Genomic DNA, 17,350 nt, shown 5'->3' on the forward strand with positions numbered 1-17,350 from the left:
GCTGAATTTGTGGATTGACTAGCAACTAACCATTTTCAAATCTTTTTGATTCATGTTATTCAGTAGAATGCCTTGTCTGAGACACAGGTTTAATGAACATAATATATCATGCAGAAAGTTAAAATAATTCAATTCTTCCCACAGGAGCGTAAAGGGACTAAGTAGCTTCTACGTCTTCTCCAGCTAAAACAGGTGACTCAGGATTACACACACAAAATGCTGGAGGAACTTAACAGGACAGGCAGCATCTATGCAAAAGAGTACAGTCGACATTTTGGGTCGAGTCCAGGACTTGGCCTGAAATGTCAACTGCACTCTTTACCATACATGCTGCCTGGCCTGCTGAGTTCCTCCAGCGTTTTGTGTGTGTTGCTTGGATTTCCAGCATCTGCAGATTCTTTCTAGTTTGTGACTCAGGGTTGTCCCATTTCTCAACCCTATTTATCCACTTGTTTGCTGACCCTACATAAATAACTCAGAATCTTGAAAATTTCAATTGCCCTGTATCCAATGTCTTTTGAAGGCTAAATTTTCATATGTCCTTATCCTTTGCATGGACATTTATTCCATTTCCCCACCCAACCCCACCCAAGAATAGGCTGATTGAAGCCCGAAGGTCAATTGAAGGTCCAGATCGAAGCCCAGTCTCAAATCTGCAAACAGGCAGAGTCTAGAAATCTCTGTGATTCCGCTGGCGAAGTCTGGGCCCAGTGTCTGCGAACCCATGACGGCCTATCCCGAGGTTAGAGGACTGTATTTGTATGTGGGTAGGTGGGTGGGAGCACGGTAGGGATGTTGTTGCTTTGTTGCTTGGTACAGTATATCCTGTTTTGTTGTGCTTTGTGTCATTCTGCTAAACATTGTGGGCATACTATGTTGGCACCAGAATACGTAGTGACACTGGAGGGCTGTCCCAGCACATCCTTGGGTATATGTCTTGATGTACGTGTGATAAACTAATCTGAATCTGAGTAGCACATGCAAAAGTACTTCTTCTGTTCTTCAACTTCCCACATCCACCCTGTCTATTCATTATTTAATCTTTCTAGAGTATCGTCCAGGCACAGAATCCACAATGAGTGAGCTGAAAAGAGGTCTTTAAGGGTAATCATGTCAATCTGAGCAACCCAACTTTTCTTTCAGGGAGACAGACCAAAAGTGAATGGAAGAAACAGTGATATTGAAACTTCAGTGCTGCTCACCAAGAGAGGGGGTTTTGGAGGTATCTGACCACTCAAATTGGAGATTCTGAGAGAGGGAATTTTGAAGGGACAGAATATTTCGATGAAGAAGATGCAACTCATGGTTGAACAGGGAGCAAAGATTAAGTATTACATAGGATTATGTAAAATATTCAGTATAATAACAGCCCATTCAACCTACCCACCCATACTAGTACTGTATCTATCCTCTGAATCTATCGCATGTACCAGCGAATACCATTTGCTTTAGCCACTGTTCCAGAATATTTCCTCCGAATTTCTGGGTGACCATTGATGACTTCTAGCTATGCTCGTCCCTACGCAGAAACGTGTATTCTGTCACAACCAGTGACTCGTGCAGTAGAAACGGAGGGTGACACGATGTATGTTTTGTACTGTTAACAGTGATAAGGGAAAAACAGGGGAACGGGAAAGGAAAAGAAAAATCCTTTGCTGAAGATCGAGTCTAATTTTCAGAAGAAATCTGACTCAGTTCTGTAGTAGCGTTTTAACAGCGCGCGGCGGCTAAGTGCGGTGCTAGAAGTGTATTTATGAACGCAGTATCAGAAGTCTGGAACATCTATATACTGCTTCCAGTTTGACGAAGTGCCCTCTTGACAATCTATTGGATTTAAAAAAAAATTTAATTGAAATAATATTAAGTTACCATCTTTAAGAATGAGACTAACCATAGTTTAGTGATCATGTATTTCCGAAATACTAAATTTAAAGTTTATTTCGATTCTTATTAACCACGAACATTGAATTGTCCCTAATATGAACGATTCAGCAACTTTGTCTGTTTAGAATTCCTCACCACTAATATAAACAATCACTGTGAAAATACTGTAATTGGTTAAGAATATAACGAGTATTAAGAATATATGACAAAAAACTGTTTAAGAATACATTCCAGATGGAGAGCATGAAATTGAAGACTACTTAATGCGAATAAATGGTATCCCGATCTTTAGTTTTGCACTGCGTTAGATTGAAGTTTTTCTTGTGAGCATTTTAATAATTCACTCCAGTCTTTCCGCCAAAAATCGTTAATACAACTCGTCCAGTTTTACCCTGTTTATGAAATTGCTGCTTTATTGGCGGCAATCCTTCCTCTATTTACAGAGAAAAGTTCCAAGATCTCAGATACAAATAAGAATGAATATTGCTGTCGGAATATTCATTCATTTATTTTAATATAGGCAGATTTTCGAATAAGAAGTTACAAAACATTCCTTATACGTTCTTAAATAACAACCTCACAACTTTTAAACACATGCTTTATTAGCATCGCAGATATTATTGAATCTGGTGTTCTTCAACGAACTGACGAGAGAGGTTTAGTTAGGAATGTACAAAACGATTTTCCCAAATTGAAACAACTTGCAAAGAGAAAGTATCTCTGCAGCACTTCGGGTTTCAGCCAAGACCGTTGCAGCCATTTTGTGAGTAAGCGAGCTTCCCGCTGTGAAAAATAACCCACCGGGAACATTTCACAAGACACGAGGAGGAAAAAAAAACGCGTACAGGAGGATTCAGGACATCATATGGATCAATAAAAAAAATCTACCAAACATTCAGAGCTTTAAATTTTCTGTTTGCCTGGAAACTTAATGGACTGTAGTAACTTTCAAAATTATAAGTAATGAAATTTAATTCATAAAACATGGCGAACCATACTATACGTTAAAACGTTGATGGCCCTTTTTAACTCCCTTAAAGGTATTATTATAAATAAAATTAAGCAATTTGCATAACTTTTTTTTTGCCCCGGTACAGCTATGTAAGTTCACGTGCTGGTGGTGTCTTAGATTTACGCCAGCGTTCAACGAACAGCAATGGACCATATTTCCTCAAATCGGGAATGTCACTTTTTACATTAACTTCTACTCACCCAGGGGAAGGGCTATGAAGAATGGTAACCAGCAAAGGATGAACATGCCCATTACAATGCCAAGGGTCTTTGCTGCCTTCTTTTCGCTGGAGAACTTCAGAAGGCGCACCGACAGCGAACTTCTTAGATGGTGCCCTTTGGACTTAGAGACGAGGGCTTCGTCTTGAATGTTTCTGCAATGGATGCGGAGGGTCAGCTCTCTGGAGTCCGAAGTCTCCTTCATCACACCAGCCTCCAGGTTCCTGGTAGTTCTTTTGGCCACGATGTAGACCCTAACGTACATCACCAGGATGACGGTTAAGGGTATGTAAAACGATCCTAGAGAGGAGAAGAGAGCGTAACCAGGATCCAGTGTGATTTGACAGTCCTTCTCATCGGGAGGAGCAGGCTGTTTCCATCCCAGAAGAGGGCCGATGGAGATAACAATCGATAAAACCCATACCCCTACTATAACCAACACTGCCTTCTTCTCTGTTACGATGGAAGGGTAACGCAGGGAGTAGCGGACGCCTATATAACGGTCTATAGAGATGGCACACAGACTCATAATGGACGCGGTGCAACAGAGCACATCGACTGCCGCCCAAATATCGCAAAAAATCCTCCCAAAAACCCAGTACCCCACGATCTCCAACGTGGCGGAAAAGGGCAGCACTGTTGTACTTAACAGCAAGTCTGCAATGGCCAGGTTTATGATAAAGTAGTTTGTGGTTGTTTGCAAGTGCCGATTGAAAGCCACGGAGAGGATGACTAAAATGTTACCGACCAAGGCGAATAACATGAAGAGCCCGAGCACCAACCCCAGGACTGCTCCCCTGGTCACATTGAGGTGTGCCGAGCTGCGGCTTTGGAAGGTCCTGTTTGAAATGTTGGCTGTGAAGTTGTCATCGTCCCATAAGTGGGAAAGAGCGGACCGGTTGCCACCTAAACTTCCATCGGTTTGTGCGATATTCATGTTAAGGATCATTCTCCATCTCAGCTCATGTAGCGACCAAACGGCGAAGGGCCCCCAGAAGCGGACATCCCGGAACCGGGAGAGCGGCGCAAGTTGTTCCGCCCGCGCGGAGGCGACCTTCTTCTGCCGGCGCTCTCGCCCGTCGAACTGCCTTTAGCCAAGCCCGGGGCAGGATGCAGGGGTAAATTGTGTCCGGTGAGACAGCACGCTGCTTAACGGGCTGGTCTCACTCGGAGTTAACTGGGGATCTGAAGGCAGTCTGCGCCGCCTTGGTAGCTCAACCCCTTTATATAGATCAGTTTCAATTGAAACACACAGATATGTCAAAGGTGCTGGTCACAGTGACGTCAGGATTCGGTTTGAAGTGGCAGGTCACGTTTAATGGAAGGACAGAGAGAGTCAGCAGCACCGCGGCGAGGGTGGGGATATTACACGGGCGGGGGGTGAGCAGTGACCCAACAACGACTAAAGTAGCAGCCAGGACAGTTACCCCGAATAATGTTTCTAGCTATAGGCGGGGGAAGGTGACTTTCAGACACTCATTAATATTGCAGCATTCCAGTCATTTATCACCGTGGGGGCAAATTTGCAGGATTGTTTTTCACAAGTTATAGGATACCGAAAGGAAAACAAACGGAAGTAACAATAATTTCCTTTCCGATTTATTCCCGACAGCGGCAGTAATTGCTGTAATCGTGAATATCGCTACGTTTTCCGGTAAGACTGCCTGTCCAATTTTTTTTTGCATTAATGACGAACATTACATTTAAGGAGAATTTTGCTTGTGAACAAGGTTAGCCATAGCGACACGGGCTAAATTCCACCATGAAACAGAACATCTTATTCTGGAGAAAACTGGTTACCTGTTGCTGCAGGCGCGTTAATACAGAGGCAGCTGGTTCTGAGAACTAATCTCTAGAGAAAAAGCACGGTCAAATGTCCTGGACGGGATCATACATTTTCGGCGGGCTCAACCCATGGGAGTCTCACTAAGCGGACTGCTTGCTGAAATCGCCAGCATGCGGGTGCTCTATTCCCCAAGCCCAAGTCCGTGCACATTAAGGCAGTATACGGCACTTAGAACTGAGACTCATAGTTACTGGGAACATTTTCGTGTGCGGATTTAAAATAAGCAACAGAAGATGCATAGAGTCGTAGCAATAATCGTACTTGACAATAACAGGGAATCGTATACATGTCCGCAAAGTCACGGACCCACGAACTATGTATTTTAAGAACGTGATCTGTACCCTGAGCATTCACATTCCACACCTGATCTATTCCGTCTTTCCATCATTCAGCTGCTTGACATTACGTTCCTCTTTTATCACATATTTCTACACTTAGTCTTTTAACATTTGACATTAGAATTACTTACTGCCACAACTGCAGTCTGATGTGCTTGCATTAACTAAACTCTGCCTTTCTTTCGAAAGCCTCCACCCAAATGCTCTCCGAGCTTTATTCTTCGGTAGTTTTCTCGGTAAACCGTATGTTTAAAATAAAAGTATGCATACGGAAAACGTGTTTTTACAAATAATATGGCTCACTAAACATCTTGTTTGTCCCTTTTAAAAACTTTTATTGAACTGTTGTACTTGAAGATCCTAGTCTTGCTCAAGAATCTGTATACAGTTGCGAAGAAGGGTGTTCCGTGTTTTAATGATGCCAGGTGTAAATTCTCTGGCTGAGTTGGCGTCAGAGTGCTGATAGATTTTCTTTTAATTTCTAGTAGTTCCACCTTTATTAGATTTTTATTGATTCTGAAATCTAAGGGAAGACAATTGCAGAACTAGATGGTAATAATTTCACTTCTCAAGCCAGTGTAATTCTGCTCGGTTTTGCTGCATATTGAGTGGCGCTCCGATGGCAGCATTTGTCCCTTCTGCTTTGCTTTCACTGTAATATAGATGACTCCGTTGGTCGGAGTTGACCCTAAATGTTAAGTCCCAGCCGTCACAATAAACAAGCCAGGAAGCAAGTCCGGGCAGTACGAAGTGGAGAGCAAGCGGCCGCCCATGTAACAGGCTCCCCGTCTCCACGTACCTGCTGAATCCAAAGCATCGGCAGAGACCGATACAGTTTGGCACCAGCGGCGTCGCAGGTGTTTCCAGATAGCGTTGCAGGTGTTTCCAGATAGCGTTGAACTCAATGAAGGACCGCCTTAGGGAATCTACCTCCGGATTTTCCATTGGGGTTTAATCCCGAACCCTTCCCCGCAAACCAGCGGAATTTTGAGATCAGAGTTTCCCTTCTGGGTAAGCTGTCAACCACCGCTGAGGAGCCCTCATCTGCCCGAAGCGACTGGCTTTTACGGAGCCAGTGGCCCGCCTTTGCCTTGCTCCTCTCAGTGGAAACAGTTCCGCCGGGCTTTAGTAGCTAAACCACGCCTGAAGACCAAGAGCGGCACTTGGTTGTCAGAGGCTCTGTGAGACGCGCACCATTTGGGGGCATTTAGTAGGTAGTGGGTGCTTATCCCCACTAACAACCCCCACCCCCACCCCGATATGACTACCCTAGGAACCACTATGTTTTAGAAAGTACATTACGCTGATTGGGAAGAATAGTTTGTCAGTTTGTGGCGGTAAATGAGTTTTAGGTATTTAGAGTACTGAATAGAAGGAAGGCAGAGGAGTTAAGTTGGAGGCAAGCAGACTTTAAAAAAATAATTTGAATGGGACTTTATTAAAACATGAAGAACAATTAACCATCGAAACAATGCTGCTGAAGGGGAATAAAATGCTTCAGATGAAAATAGGAAAATAAACGCAAGAGAGTCTGCAGATGATAGAAACTTGGTCAACACACACAAAATGCTGGAGTAACTCAACAAGCCAAGCAGCATCTATAGAGGGGAATTAACAGTCAATGTTTCAGGCTGAGACCATTCCCCAGGACTAGAAAAGAAGAGGGCAGAAGCCAGAATAAGAAGGAGGTAGAGTACAAGCTGGCAGGCGATAAGTGAGACCAGGTGAGGGGCGATGTAGGTGAATGGGTGGGGGAGGAGGGATGAAGTGAGAAGCTGGGAAGTGATGGGTGGAAGAGGCAAAGGGATGAAAAAGTGGAAGTCTGATAGGAGAAGACAGTGGACCATGGAAGGAAGGAAAGGGAAGTGATGGGCAGGTGATAAGAGAAAGGGAGAGAGGGTAACTAGAATGGGGAATGGGGAAAAAAGAGATGAGGGGGAGGGGAGAGTAAGTACTGGAAGTTAGAAAAATCAATGTTCATGCCAGAGTAATGGTGTGGACAGAGGGAAGGTGGTTGGCAAAGTGGTCCACCATTCTGCATCTGGTCTCACCAACATAGAGGAGATAATAAGAGAATAAGGCTAGAAAAAATAAGTGGGATTACAGATTCTTGCTACACTTTCCTCTACACCCCAGCCACCAATCACCCTAAACCCTTGGTAGGAGAATGAGAGACAGGATAAGGAGTACAGGGAAAAGGTACTCTAGGGTTATCATGATTATGGTTAATTGACATAAAGAAAAGATAGAGTTAATCAGAAATAAATAGCACCAGAAAGGCACCACAGTCAGAGAAAAAGGCTAATGTGTTCTTTAACTTGTGTTGTGCCATGGGGGAATCTAACAGTAATGCCTAGAGATTCTTCCAGGCTGAAATGACATTTTAAACTGGGTGTATGTGGGCAGTAAACATGTTTTCTGCAATGGTCTGTCACAACAATATTCCAATTAGCACCAAAGGAAGTCATTATAATTATATCATTATAATATGAAAATGTGTTATTGATAGTGCTACTGTGCTATGAACCTGGTTAAATTCATATCCTCCCCGCTTATATGAATTGGTTTGTTGCGAATTTGGCTGCTGGAGATTTGATGTGAATCCACTCACGAAATACCCATGCGTGGAGAGGCTGCCAATGTAGGCAATTGAGCATACTCAACTGGGATTAATTAGAGCAGGGTGTCACAGCACCACAAATGTTGAGTGGATGCCTCTGGAAATACATGGACTGGAGGTCCAAGAGCACTGAAGCATATTAATGCTCTAAAAACTGCTACTAAGTAGAGTACTTGTGTATTTGTGAATTTACCAACTCTACTTCCATTTGCTTTATTTGCTGACCTTGACCATTCTTACAGGAGGAATACGATTGGCTGAGAAATTTAGAATATATACAGTAATGCAAAGTGGAAAAGCAAAACTTGGGAAGCCATCTTCTCCATATTTTAAACAGCATATGACTTTACTTTATTTCATCCCATGACCACTGCTTCTATTCCATTACTACTTTTGATGGAAGATCGAAACAAAAAAACACACAGTACTGTGAATGATGAATTAGAAATAATTTGCTCTACTCCATATAATATATAGAATATAATCAACATTTAAAATGGGTGTACAATTAATCTTATTTGTTTTGATATTAAATCCAGACACATGCACAAAGTTTTGTAATGGTGGAAAATTGAGCATTAAAAATTATGCTCTCTTTGAACACAAATTGGGAGGATAACCATAATAACATAATAATAATAATAATAATAATAATTGTTAATATTCATTCATTTGATACTTTCACTTTTGCTACCTCAAAGAATGAAAATAAGATAATTCAAGCCATGATATGACATTACTAAAACTTTCTGTAAACAGTTATCAGTTGCTAAATATATTTATTCAACATTACCAATTCTGCCAAAGGAACAAAATCATATAAGTGAGAAAGGTGCTCAAAATTTCAGTGGGTTTGGTCAAGGGAGATGTAAAGACTGTCCACTGTTCAGAATTATATCTAGCATTAAGTGCTAGTTGTTGCACAGGTCTATCATCTCAGACTAAAGGCATCAGTGTTGTAATTTGTCAGAGCAATATTCTAGCCCAAACTTTTACTTAATTCACATCAGAATCAAAATCAGGTTTATTAGCACTGCCCTATGTTTATAAGTTACAAAAATAAATAGTTCAAAAATAATTAATGAGATAGTGTTCATCGGTTAATGGGCCATTCAGAAATCTGATGGTGAAAGGGAACGGACAAGCTCACCTGATCCTCAACACCACCTCTTTGGTCAAGAAAACACAGCAGCATGTCCACTTCCTGAGGAGATTGAAGTGAGTGAGGCCCCCGACTCCACTTCCATTTAACCAGTTTTTACAGGACCACCACTGAGAGTGTACTGACCAGCTGCATGACCATCTGGTTTGGGAATTGCAAGTCAACTGACTGCAAGTCCCTGCAAAGGAATGCGAGGTCTGCTGAGAGCACCATCTGCTATTCTTTAGAGATATTTATCAGGAGCGCTGCAGATGCAGAGCCCTTAGCATTGTTAGTGATCTCTCCATCCGTCCAATAACCTCCTTCACTCCCTACCATGAGGCAGGAGGTACCGTAGCATGAGGACAAGAACTTTTAGGATGGGGAACAGCTTCTGCCCCAGGCTGTAAGACTACTGAACTCCCAGCCATGACCCAGGTTTCATCATGTATGGAGTGTCAGCCATGTTATACTGTTTACTTTTTAACTCATGTCATATATTCACCTTATTATTTGTTAATTTATTTGCAGTAATATTTGTGGTGATTACACAATATTCATTTCTATTCTTGATTTTAGAAAATGGACCAGTCCATGTCAGGCCAACGTTTAGCTGTCAGCTGATATGTGGCAAGTAATATTCACATCGCAAAATGTGAAGAAATTTCTATCCATAAAGAGGGATGGTGTAACTATTTTCTTTTGCAATTAAATAGCATTACAATCAGCAAGTCCATCAGCAACATAGTGGACATTGCCTTCGGTCAGGAACTGGCAGTCTCATAGCTAACAGGTCACTTTCTAAGACCACAAAGTATTTCAAGCTATGTTTTAGAACAATGCAACCTGCTGGATTGGGACCTCAATCACTGTCATAACATTTGCTCCCATCATCTTCAATGCAAAGTGTCTGCAGTCTGCAGTGTGTATCATAAAACTTTCATTGCCAATAATTGCAAAGGTCACTTTGACGAATCTATGACTTTCACCTTCCAGAAGCACAAGTGCAATAGAATGCTGTCAGTTACTCGCCTTCCTCAAAGTTGCAGACCACCCAGAGATGGAAAAATGTTGCTTTTTCTCATTGTTGATGCTTTTAAACTCTACCCAACAACACTATGGGAGACCCTTCACTAGAAAAAAAATCCTCAAGAGAAAACAGGAATGAATGATTAATAAATACTGCTTAATAAATATTGGACCCCACATCCAATAGATAAATAAAGGAAAGATTTAAATCTGTGACCATTTGGTTAATACATTTAATTAATTCCTTCCCGTCTTGTTTACCCAATTGTTATTGACAGTTTGGCATATTTTAAATGCTCTTAGGAGCAGAGACCAAGGAAAGGAGCCAACGATTTATGCAAAGGATCATAGTTAAGGATATTTTAAAATGAAACCCCATTTTTCACAACAGCTGAGAAGCTTCACATTAAGTCATTAATCTACTTTATTAGATCACATAAAACATTAATGAACTTCAAAGTTCTCCACATCATAATATTTGATAATATATTAAAATTTTAATTTGACATCCAATTTTAATTATCAATGATATTGAACAATACAGATTTGTGGAAGGGAGAATGTTACTTCAAGCAAATAATCAAGGATATATCAAAATTCTTTTGAATGATTTACCAAATACAGTGAAACTGGTTAATGGCACAGTGCACTAGACAGAAGAATCTTAATGTCATACTTCTTACATTAGTTCCTTCATTTAGTTACTCACCCATATCCAATTAACAGCTCCAAATATTGTTCAATGGCAGAATCTTAATAAGCATACCTTGTTACAGCTAGTGAAATTGAACAAACTCAACCATCGTGGATCAGAAAACAGTGGAACCAATTCCCTACCTCACACTGAACCCAAACTTAAAATCAAATATGTTGTCTTGGTCCTGACTGGTCTCACTTCCAATGCCCATGCACTATACCAAGAAGTCTAAATGTTAAGACATATTTTTCCCACATGAACTATGAACAGGATGAACAATAACTTGATGAACTACAGAAGGGCATGTATGTGTTCCTAAAATGTATGTCAGAGAGTACAACTAGCAATATCAGAAAGAGTAGAACAGCCAATCTCAAGTCAGATTTCAGTGGCATTGGAAATTATTTGCACAGGAGTGAGAAAATCCAAAGAACAAAAGGTGAGAAGAGTGAAAAATTTCTGAGGTACATGTAGAAAAGTTTTAATCACTCTGTAAACAACTCACTAGACTGGAGTTCAGTGAATGAAATTAGTTAAGTGGGAGAAAATATGAAAATTAAGATCTTTATTATCTTAATTTCCAGATGGTTGTGGGAAATGCTCAGAGGGAAATTAGAAGAGTGAACACCCTACTAAGTAAGGAGAGTTTTGGAGAATTGAAAAGGGATCTAAGATCAACTGAGAGGAAACAAAGCTGTAACAGGGCAGTAGCTTCTGAACAATATGAGATCTTTCAGGAAGAGTTAGTGAGGCTATCATGAAATATGTAACAGTAAAAATTTAGACATAACTCTATCTTAAAAACAAGATCGCAAATCACCAACTGCAGAGTAGACTGGAAAACCAGCACCGAAGACTTGAAAAAATGAAAGAGAATAGAAAGACAAGGTTGGAAATGATGAGCAAGTATCAAAAAAGGGAATTCTAAAAACTTCTAACAACATGTAAAAATTATTAGAAGAATATTGGCAGTAATAACAGACTAAAACAAAGGAAACCTTTAGGGACAGAAGACAAAATTATCATAATTTTGCTTCACAACCGAAGAGCAATATTTTAATGGAAACAGAGGAGAAACAAGAATTAATTTAATGATGGATTTGAGGAGAGTGAGTAGAAATATTATGTAGTTAAAATACACAGATACGGAACACTAAATAGTTGAATCACTCAAAGTTTATGTGACCATTGCTCAGTATATTTTTTCAACATTTTTCTGTACTGAGTGTGTTCTGCCATTTCTACATTATCTTTGTCTTTTGGCATTTACCTAACATTTGTTGTAAACTTTGCTCTCTTTTGTTTTAACCTTTCTTGCTCAGTAGACTTGAGTTTCTGACTGTTCCATTTTCCATCGTTATAATCCAGATGGGTTCCAGATGGACAGGATTCTAATTTACAGAGGAACACCAGGATGGATTAGAAGAGGCTATGGACACAGTCTTTTAATCCTTGAATACAAAGAAATGCCTGTGCTCTGGATAATTGCAAATATCACAAGCAAGTTCAAACAAAAGAAAGGATGATACTTCTGCTAACCATCATACAGGAGGTTTAACAACAACGATCTGAGAACTACTGGAAGCTATCAACACTCAAAGACAAAACTAATTCTCAGTTGGAAAAGCATGGGTTAATAAAGAATAGCAAGTACGTATTTATTAAAGGCAAACTGAGTCTGTCCAATTGAATTACCTAATGAAGTAACAAGGATGGGAGGTGTAGCTAGTACCATAGTCCTACATTTGAGTATTTAGAATATATTTTATTAAATGTTAATATAACATACAAACTGTAAAATTCATCCTCTTTGGTTGTGATGTCCTATACAGACCTAATCAGAAAACAGAAATACATCATATTATAGATACAGTAGTTCTGTGGGTACACAATGATGGGGGACATAGAATGATTTTCTAACTGGGGAGGAGTATGCAGTGGTTTCCCCTAAGGGTCAGTATGAGGACCATCCTTTCCTTATTATACCGTTTGTATTTATTTGGTTTCAACTTGGGTATAAAGTCTATTATTTGAAAGGGTGAAGACAATAGGCAGGCGTTAGAGAAGGGATACGGTCGGACTGATGGATTGAGATGTGTCTATTTTATTGGGAGGAGTATCATGAACAAAGCAGATGAGCTTAGAGCGAGGATCAGTACTTGGAGCTGTGATGTTGTGGCCATTACAGAGACTTGGATGGCTCAGGGGCAGGAATAGTTACTTTGAGTGCCAGGCTTTATATGTTTCAGAAAGGAGAGGGAGGGAGGCAAAAGGGGTGGGGGCGTGGCACTGCTGATCAGAGATAGTGTCATGGCTGCAGAAAAGGAGGAGGTCATGGAGGGATTATCTACTGAGTCTCTGTGGGTGGAAGTTAGAAACAGGAAGGGGTCAATAAATCTACTGGGTGTTTTTTATAGACCACCCAATAGTAACAGGGATATCGAAGAGCAGATAGGAAGGCAGATTCTGGAACGATTCAATAATAACCGGGTTGTCATGATGGGAGATTTTAATTTTCCCAATATTGATTGGCATTTCCCTAGAGCAAGGGGTTTAGATGGGATTGAGTTTGTTAGGTGTGTTCAGGAATGCTTCCTGACACAATATGTAGATAAGCCCACAAGAGGAGAGGCTGTACTTGATCTGGTATTGGGAAATGAACCAGTCAGGTCTCAGGTCTCTCAGTGGGAGAGCATTTTGGAGATAGTGATCACAATTCTATCTTCTTTACCATAGCATTGCAGAGGAATAGGAACAGACAAGTTAGGGAAACGTTTAATTGGAGTAAGGAGAAATATGAAGCTATCAGACAGGAACTTGGAAGTATAAATTGGGAACAGATGTTCTCATGGAAGTTAACGGCAGAAATGTGGCAAACGTTCAGGGGATATTTGCGTGGCGTTCTGCAAAGCTATGTTCCAATGAGACAGGGAAATGATGGTAGGGTACAAGAACCGTGGTGTACAAAGGCTGTTGTAAATCTAGTCAAGAAGAAAAGAAAAGCTTACGAAGGATTCAAAAAACTAGGTAATGATAGAGATCTAGAAACTTATAAGGCTAGCAGGAGGGAGCTTAAGAATAAAATTAGGAGAGCCGGAAGTGGCCATGAGAAGGCCTTTGCTGACAGGATTAAGGAAAACCCCAAGGCATTCTACAAGTACGTGAAGAGCAAAAGGATAAGACATGAGAGAATGGGACCAATCAAGTGTGACAGTGGAGAAGTGTGTATGGAACCGGAGGAGAGAGCAGAGGTACTTAATGAATACCTTGCTTCAGTATTCACTACGGAGAAGGATCTTGGCGATTGTAGTGATGACTTACAGTAAACTGAAAAGCTTGAGCATGTAGATATTAAGGAAGAGGATGTGCTGGAGCTTTTGGAAAGCATCAAGTTGGATAAGTCACCAGGACCGGATGAGATGTACACCAGGCTACTGTGGGAGGCAAGGGAGGAGATTGCTGAGCCTCTGGCGATGATCTTTGCATCATCAATGGGAACAGGAGAGGTTCCAGAGGATTGGAGGGTTGCAGATGTTGTTCCCTTATTCAAGAAAGGGAGTAGAGATAGGCAGGAAATTATAGACCAGTGAGTCTTACTTCAGTGGTTGGTAAGTTGATGAAGAAGATTCTGAGAGGCAGGATTTATGAACATTTAGAGAGGCATAATATGATTAGGAATAGTCAGCATGGCTTTGTCAAAAGCAGGTCATGCCTTATGAGCTTGACTGAATTTTTTGAGAATGTGACTAAACACATTGATGATAGTAGAGCAGTAAATGTAGCGTACATGGATTTCAGCAAGGCATTTGACAAGGTACCCTATGCAAGGCTCATTGAGAAAGTGCATCCAAGAGGACTTTGCTTTGTGGATCCAGAATTGGCTTGCCCACAGAAGGCAAAGAATGGTTGTAGCACAGGTGATATTCTTCATGGAGGTCTGTAACCAGTAGTGTGCCTCAGGGATATGTTCTGGAACCCCTTCTCTTTGTGATTTTTATCAATGACCTGGATGAGGAAGTGGAGGGATGGGTTAGCAAATTTGCTGATGATACAAAGGTTGGAGGTGTTGTGGATAGTGTGGAGGGCTGTCAGAGGTTACAGTGGGACATCGATAGGATGCCAAACTGGGCTGAGAAGTGGCAGATGTAGTTCAACCCAGATAAGTGTGAGGTGGTTCATTTTGGTAGGTGAAATATGATGGCAGAATATAGGATTAATGGTAATACTCTTTACAGTGTGAAGGAGCAGAGGGATCTTGGGGTCCAAGCAACATGTGCAACATGCTGGAGGAATTCAGCAGGTCGGGCAGCATCCGTGGAAACTAACAGTCAACGTTTCAGGCCAAGACCCTTCATCAGGACTGAAGAGGGAGGGGGCAGGGGCCCCACTGGCGTCCGATTCCACAGGACACTCAAAGCCACTTGCTGCTGCTTTGTTGTTCAATAAGATCAGGCTTGGATTTTAACATTACACCACTTCCATCTTTCATGTACAGTGGACTCCAGTTAATTTGGACATATTGGGACCAGTACATTTTAGCCCAATTCAGTGGCTGCCCCAATTAGCTCAAATTTCATAGAAATAGTTTAAAAGGTATAAAAAAAAGACAAACTGAGTAACAAGTTGTGTATTTAAATGAAATACAGAACAAATTAGAGCATTACTAATACTACTGCAGTGCTATAAAACTGTGCATTAGTTCCTAATACTTATCAAGGGAGGAATTCATCTGCATCACATCCTTTTGACTGTAAATGATCAAAATCAATGCAGACACCCAGTGCAGATAATGGACTAGCTTCACACAATACTATTGATGATTGCATCCTCCAAATCTTTATTTTCATTGCTACATACAAGGTATCTGTCGATACCTTTAAGTTCTTTGTAGTTCCTAACTAGCTGAAGTAGTGAAATTGTTTCATTTTCATTTTGGGCTGTTTTTTTGGCACCTCCAAGTCTGAATTCTTGAAACTGCAATGACAATCACAGTTCCAAGTTGCCTTACTGACAAAAATTGCTGCTTCTTGGACACAAGTACGTGCAGCTAACACGATTAAAAATTGTTAGCTTGAAATGTCTATATAGTGCCTCACAGCCATGCAAGTACACATGACTGACACTAGTTAGAAACTGTTTGGCAACAGAGACCCGTCATAGTGGCATAGTGTCCCAAATAAATGAAGGGAGTCCGGGCTGGTTTCTCGATTAGTTTTTGTTTTTTAAGAGTTGTCCCAAATAGGCGGCTGTCCTGGTTAACCAATGGCCCAATTAACCGGAATCTGCTGTATTATGCTCGCCTTTGATTTTCCCTTCTGGCCAAAATTAGTGATGTCGGCCTTGAATATAATGAGCAACTGAGTCTCCTTAGACCGCTGAGAAAGCGAATTCCAAAGATTCACTGTTTTCTGTGTGAAGATATGTCTCCTCATGGCAGTCATGAATGGATCACCTCCTATCTTTCACTTCTGAATCCTAGTCCTTCATATCACATTCAATTGCACATCTAGCCCGAGGAGAATGTCGTAAGTTTTGATGATATCGCCTCTCATTCTTCTAAATTCTTGAGAATGCAGGCTTAGTCTGCTTCATGTCTCTTCAAAGAAGAATCTCTACATTCTGGGAAATAGTCTGCTGAACTTTCTTTGCAAGACACAATATTCAGGTGCATTCTTACCAGAACCCTTTATTATTCCAAACAGGCCGCTAATAAACCATGGCAACATTTAGCGCAGTATTTAATTGACAGGGCTATATGTAGATTAAGGGCTTAATTTAATTTTTGTCTAATTAATGGATACTTAATCATATTGTTTCAGATGACACACATTTTGCTAAGGTGGCAAAATCATGTTCAACATATTGCTGTAAAATACATGAAGTTTCCTAATACAGAGGTCCCCAACCACCCGGCCATGGACCGGTATTGGGCCGCAAAGCATATGCTACCGGGCCACGAGGAAACGATATGATTTGGTGATATGAGTCAGCTGCACCTTTCCTCATTCCCTGACATGCCCATTGTTGAGCTTGAATACACGTGAGGTCATTACCCACACGTCATCCATGTCAGCGCAGGAAGGAGATCAACTCCTCGAGCTTGCAAATGACGATGGGCTGAAAAGTATGTTTGACATAACATCTCTGCTGGCATCTGGATCAAAGTCAAGGCTGAATATCCTGAGGTAGCCACGAAAGCACTGAAAACGTTGCTTCCATTTCCAACATATCTCTGCAATGAATGCAACGAAAACTAAATTGCGGAATAGACTGGACATAAGGAACCCCTTTCGAGTACCACTGTCTCCCTTCACCCGTTGATGGCACCGTCTTGTTGCAGGGAACAAGTATTCAGCCCAGGGCTCCCACTGATTCAGCGATATTGGTGTGTTGCAATGATTTTATATGTTCATATGGGGAAAATATGTGCTGTGTGTTTAATATCCAAACGTTACTTAAAATGTTATGATGCTATTGACTTATAAGTGACCTATATAACCATATAACCATATAACAATTACAGCACAGAAAAAGGCCACCTCTGCCCTTCTAGTCCGTGCCGAAC

The 17,350-nt window shown here is 41.0% G+C and overlaps 1 protein-coding gene across 1 annotated transcript in view; it reads right to left on the reverse strand.

Annotated features, from left to right (window-relative positions):
- The window catches only part of LOC134349374 (alpha-1B adrenergic receptor-like), a 65,147-nt gene extending 60,822 nt beyond the window's left edge, over nt 1-4,325 (reverse strand). Inside the window, exon 1 of the mRNA XM_063053579.1 lies at nt 3,097-4,325. Within this exon, the coding sequence (XP_062909649.1) occupies nt 3,097-4,063 (967 nt within the window). The 5' untranslated portion in view covers nt 4,064-4,325. The remainder of the gene's footprint in view (nt 1-3,096) is intronic.
- Between the last annotated feature and the right edge of the window lie 13,025 nt (nt 4,326-17,350).

The sequence above is a fragment of the Mobula hypostoma genome, chromosome 7, assembly GCF_963921235.1.
Source record: "Mobula hypostoma chromosome 7, sMobHyp1.1, whole genome shotgun sequence".
In the NCBI taxonomy this organism is placed as follows: Eukaryota; Metazoa; Chordata; class Chondrichthyes; order Myliobatiformes; family Myliobatidae; genus Mobula; species Mobula hypostoma.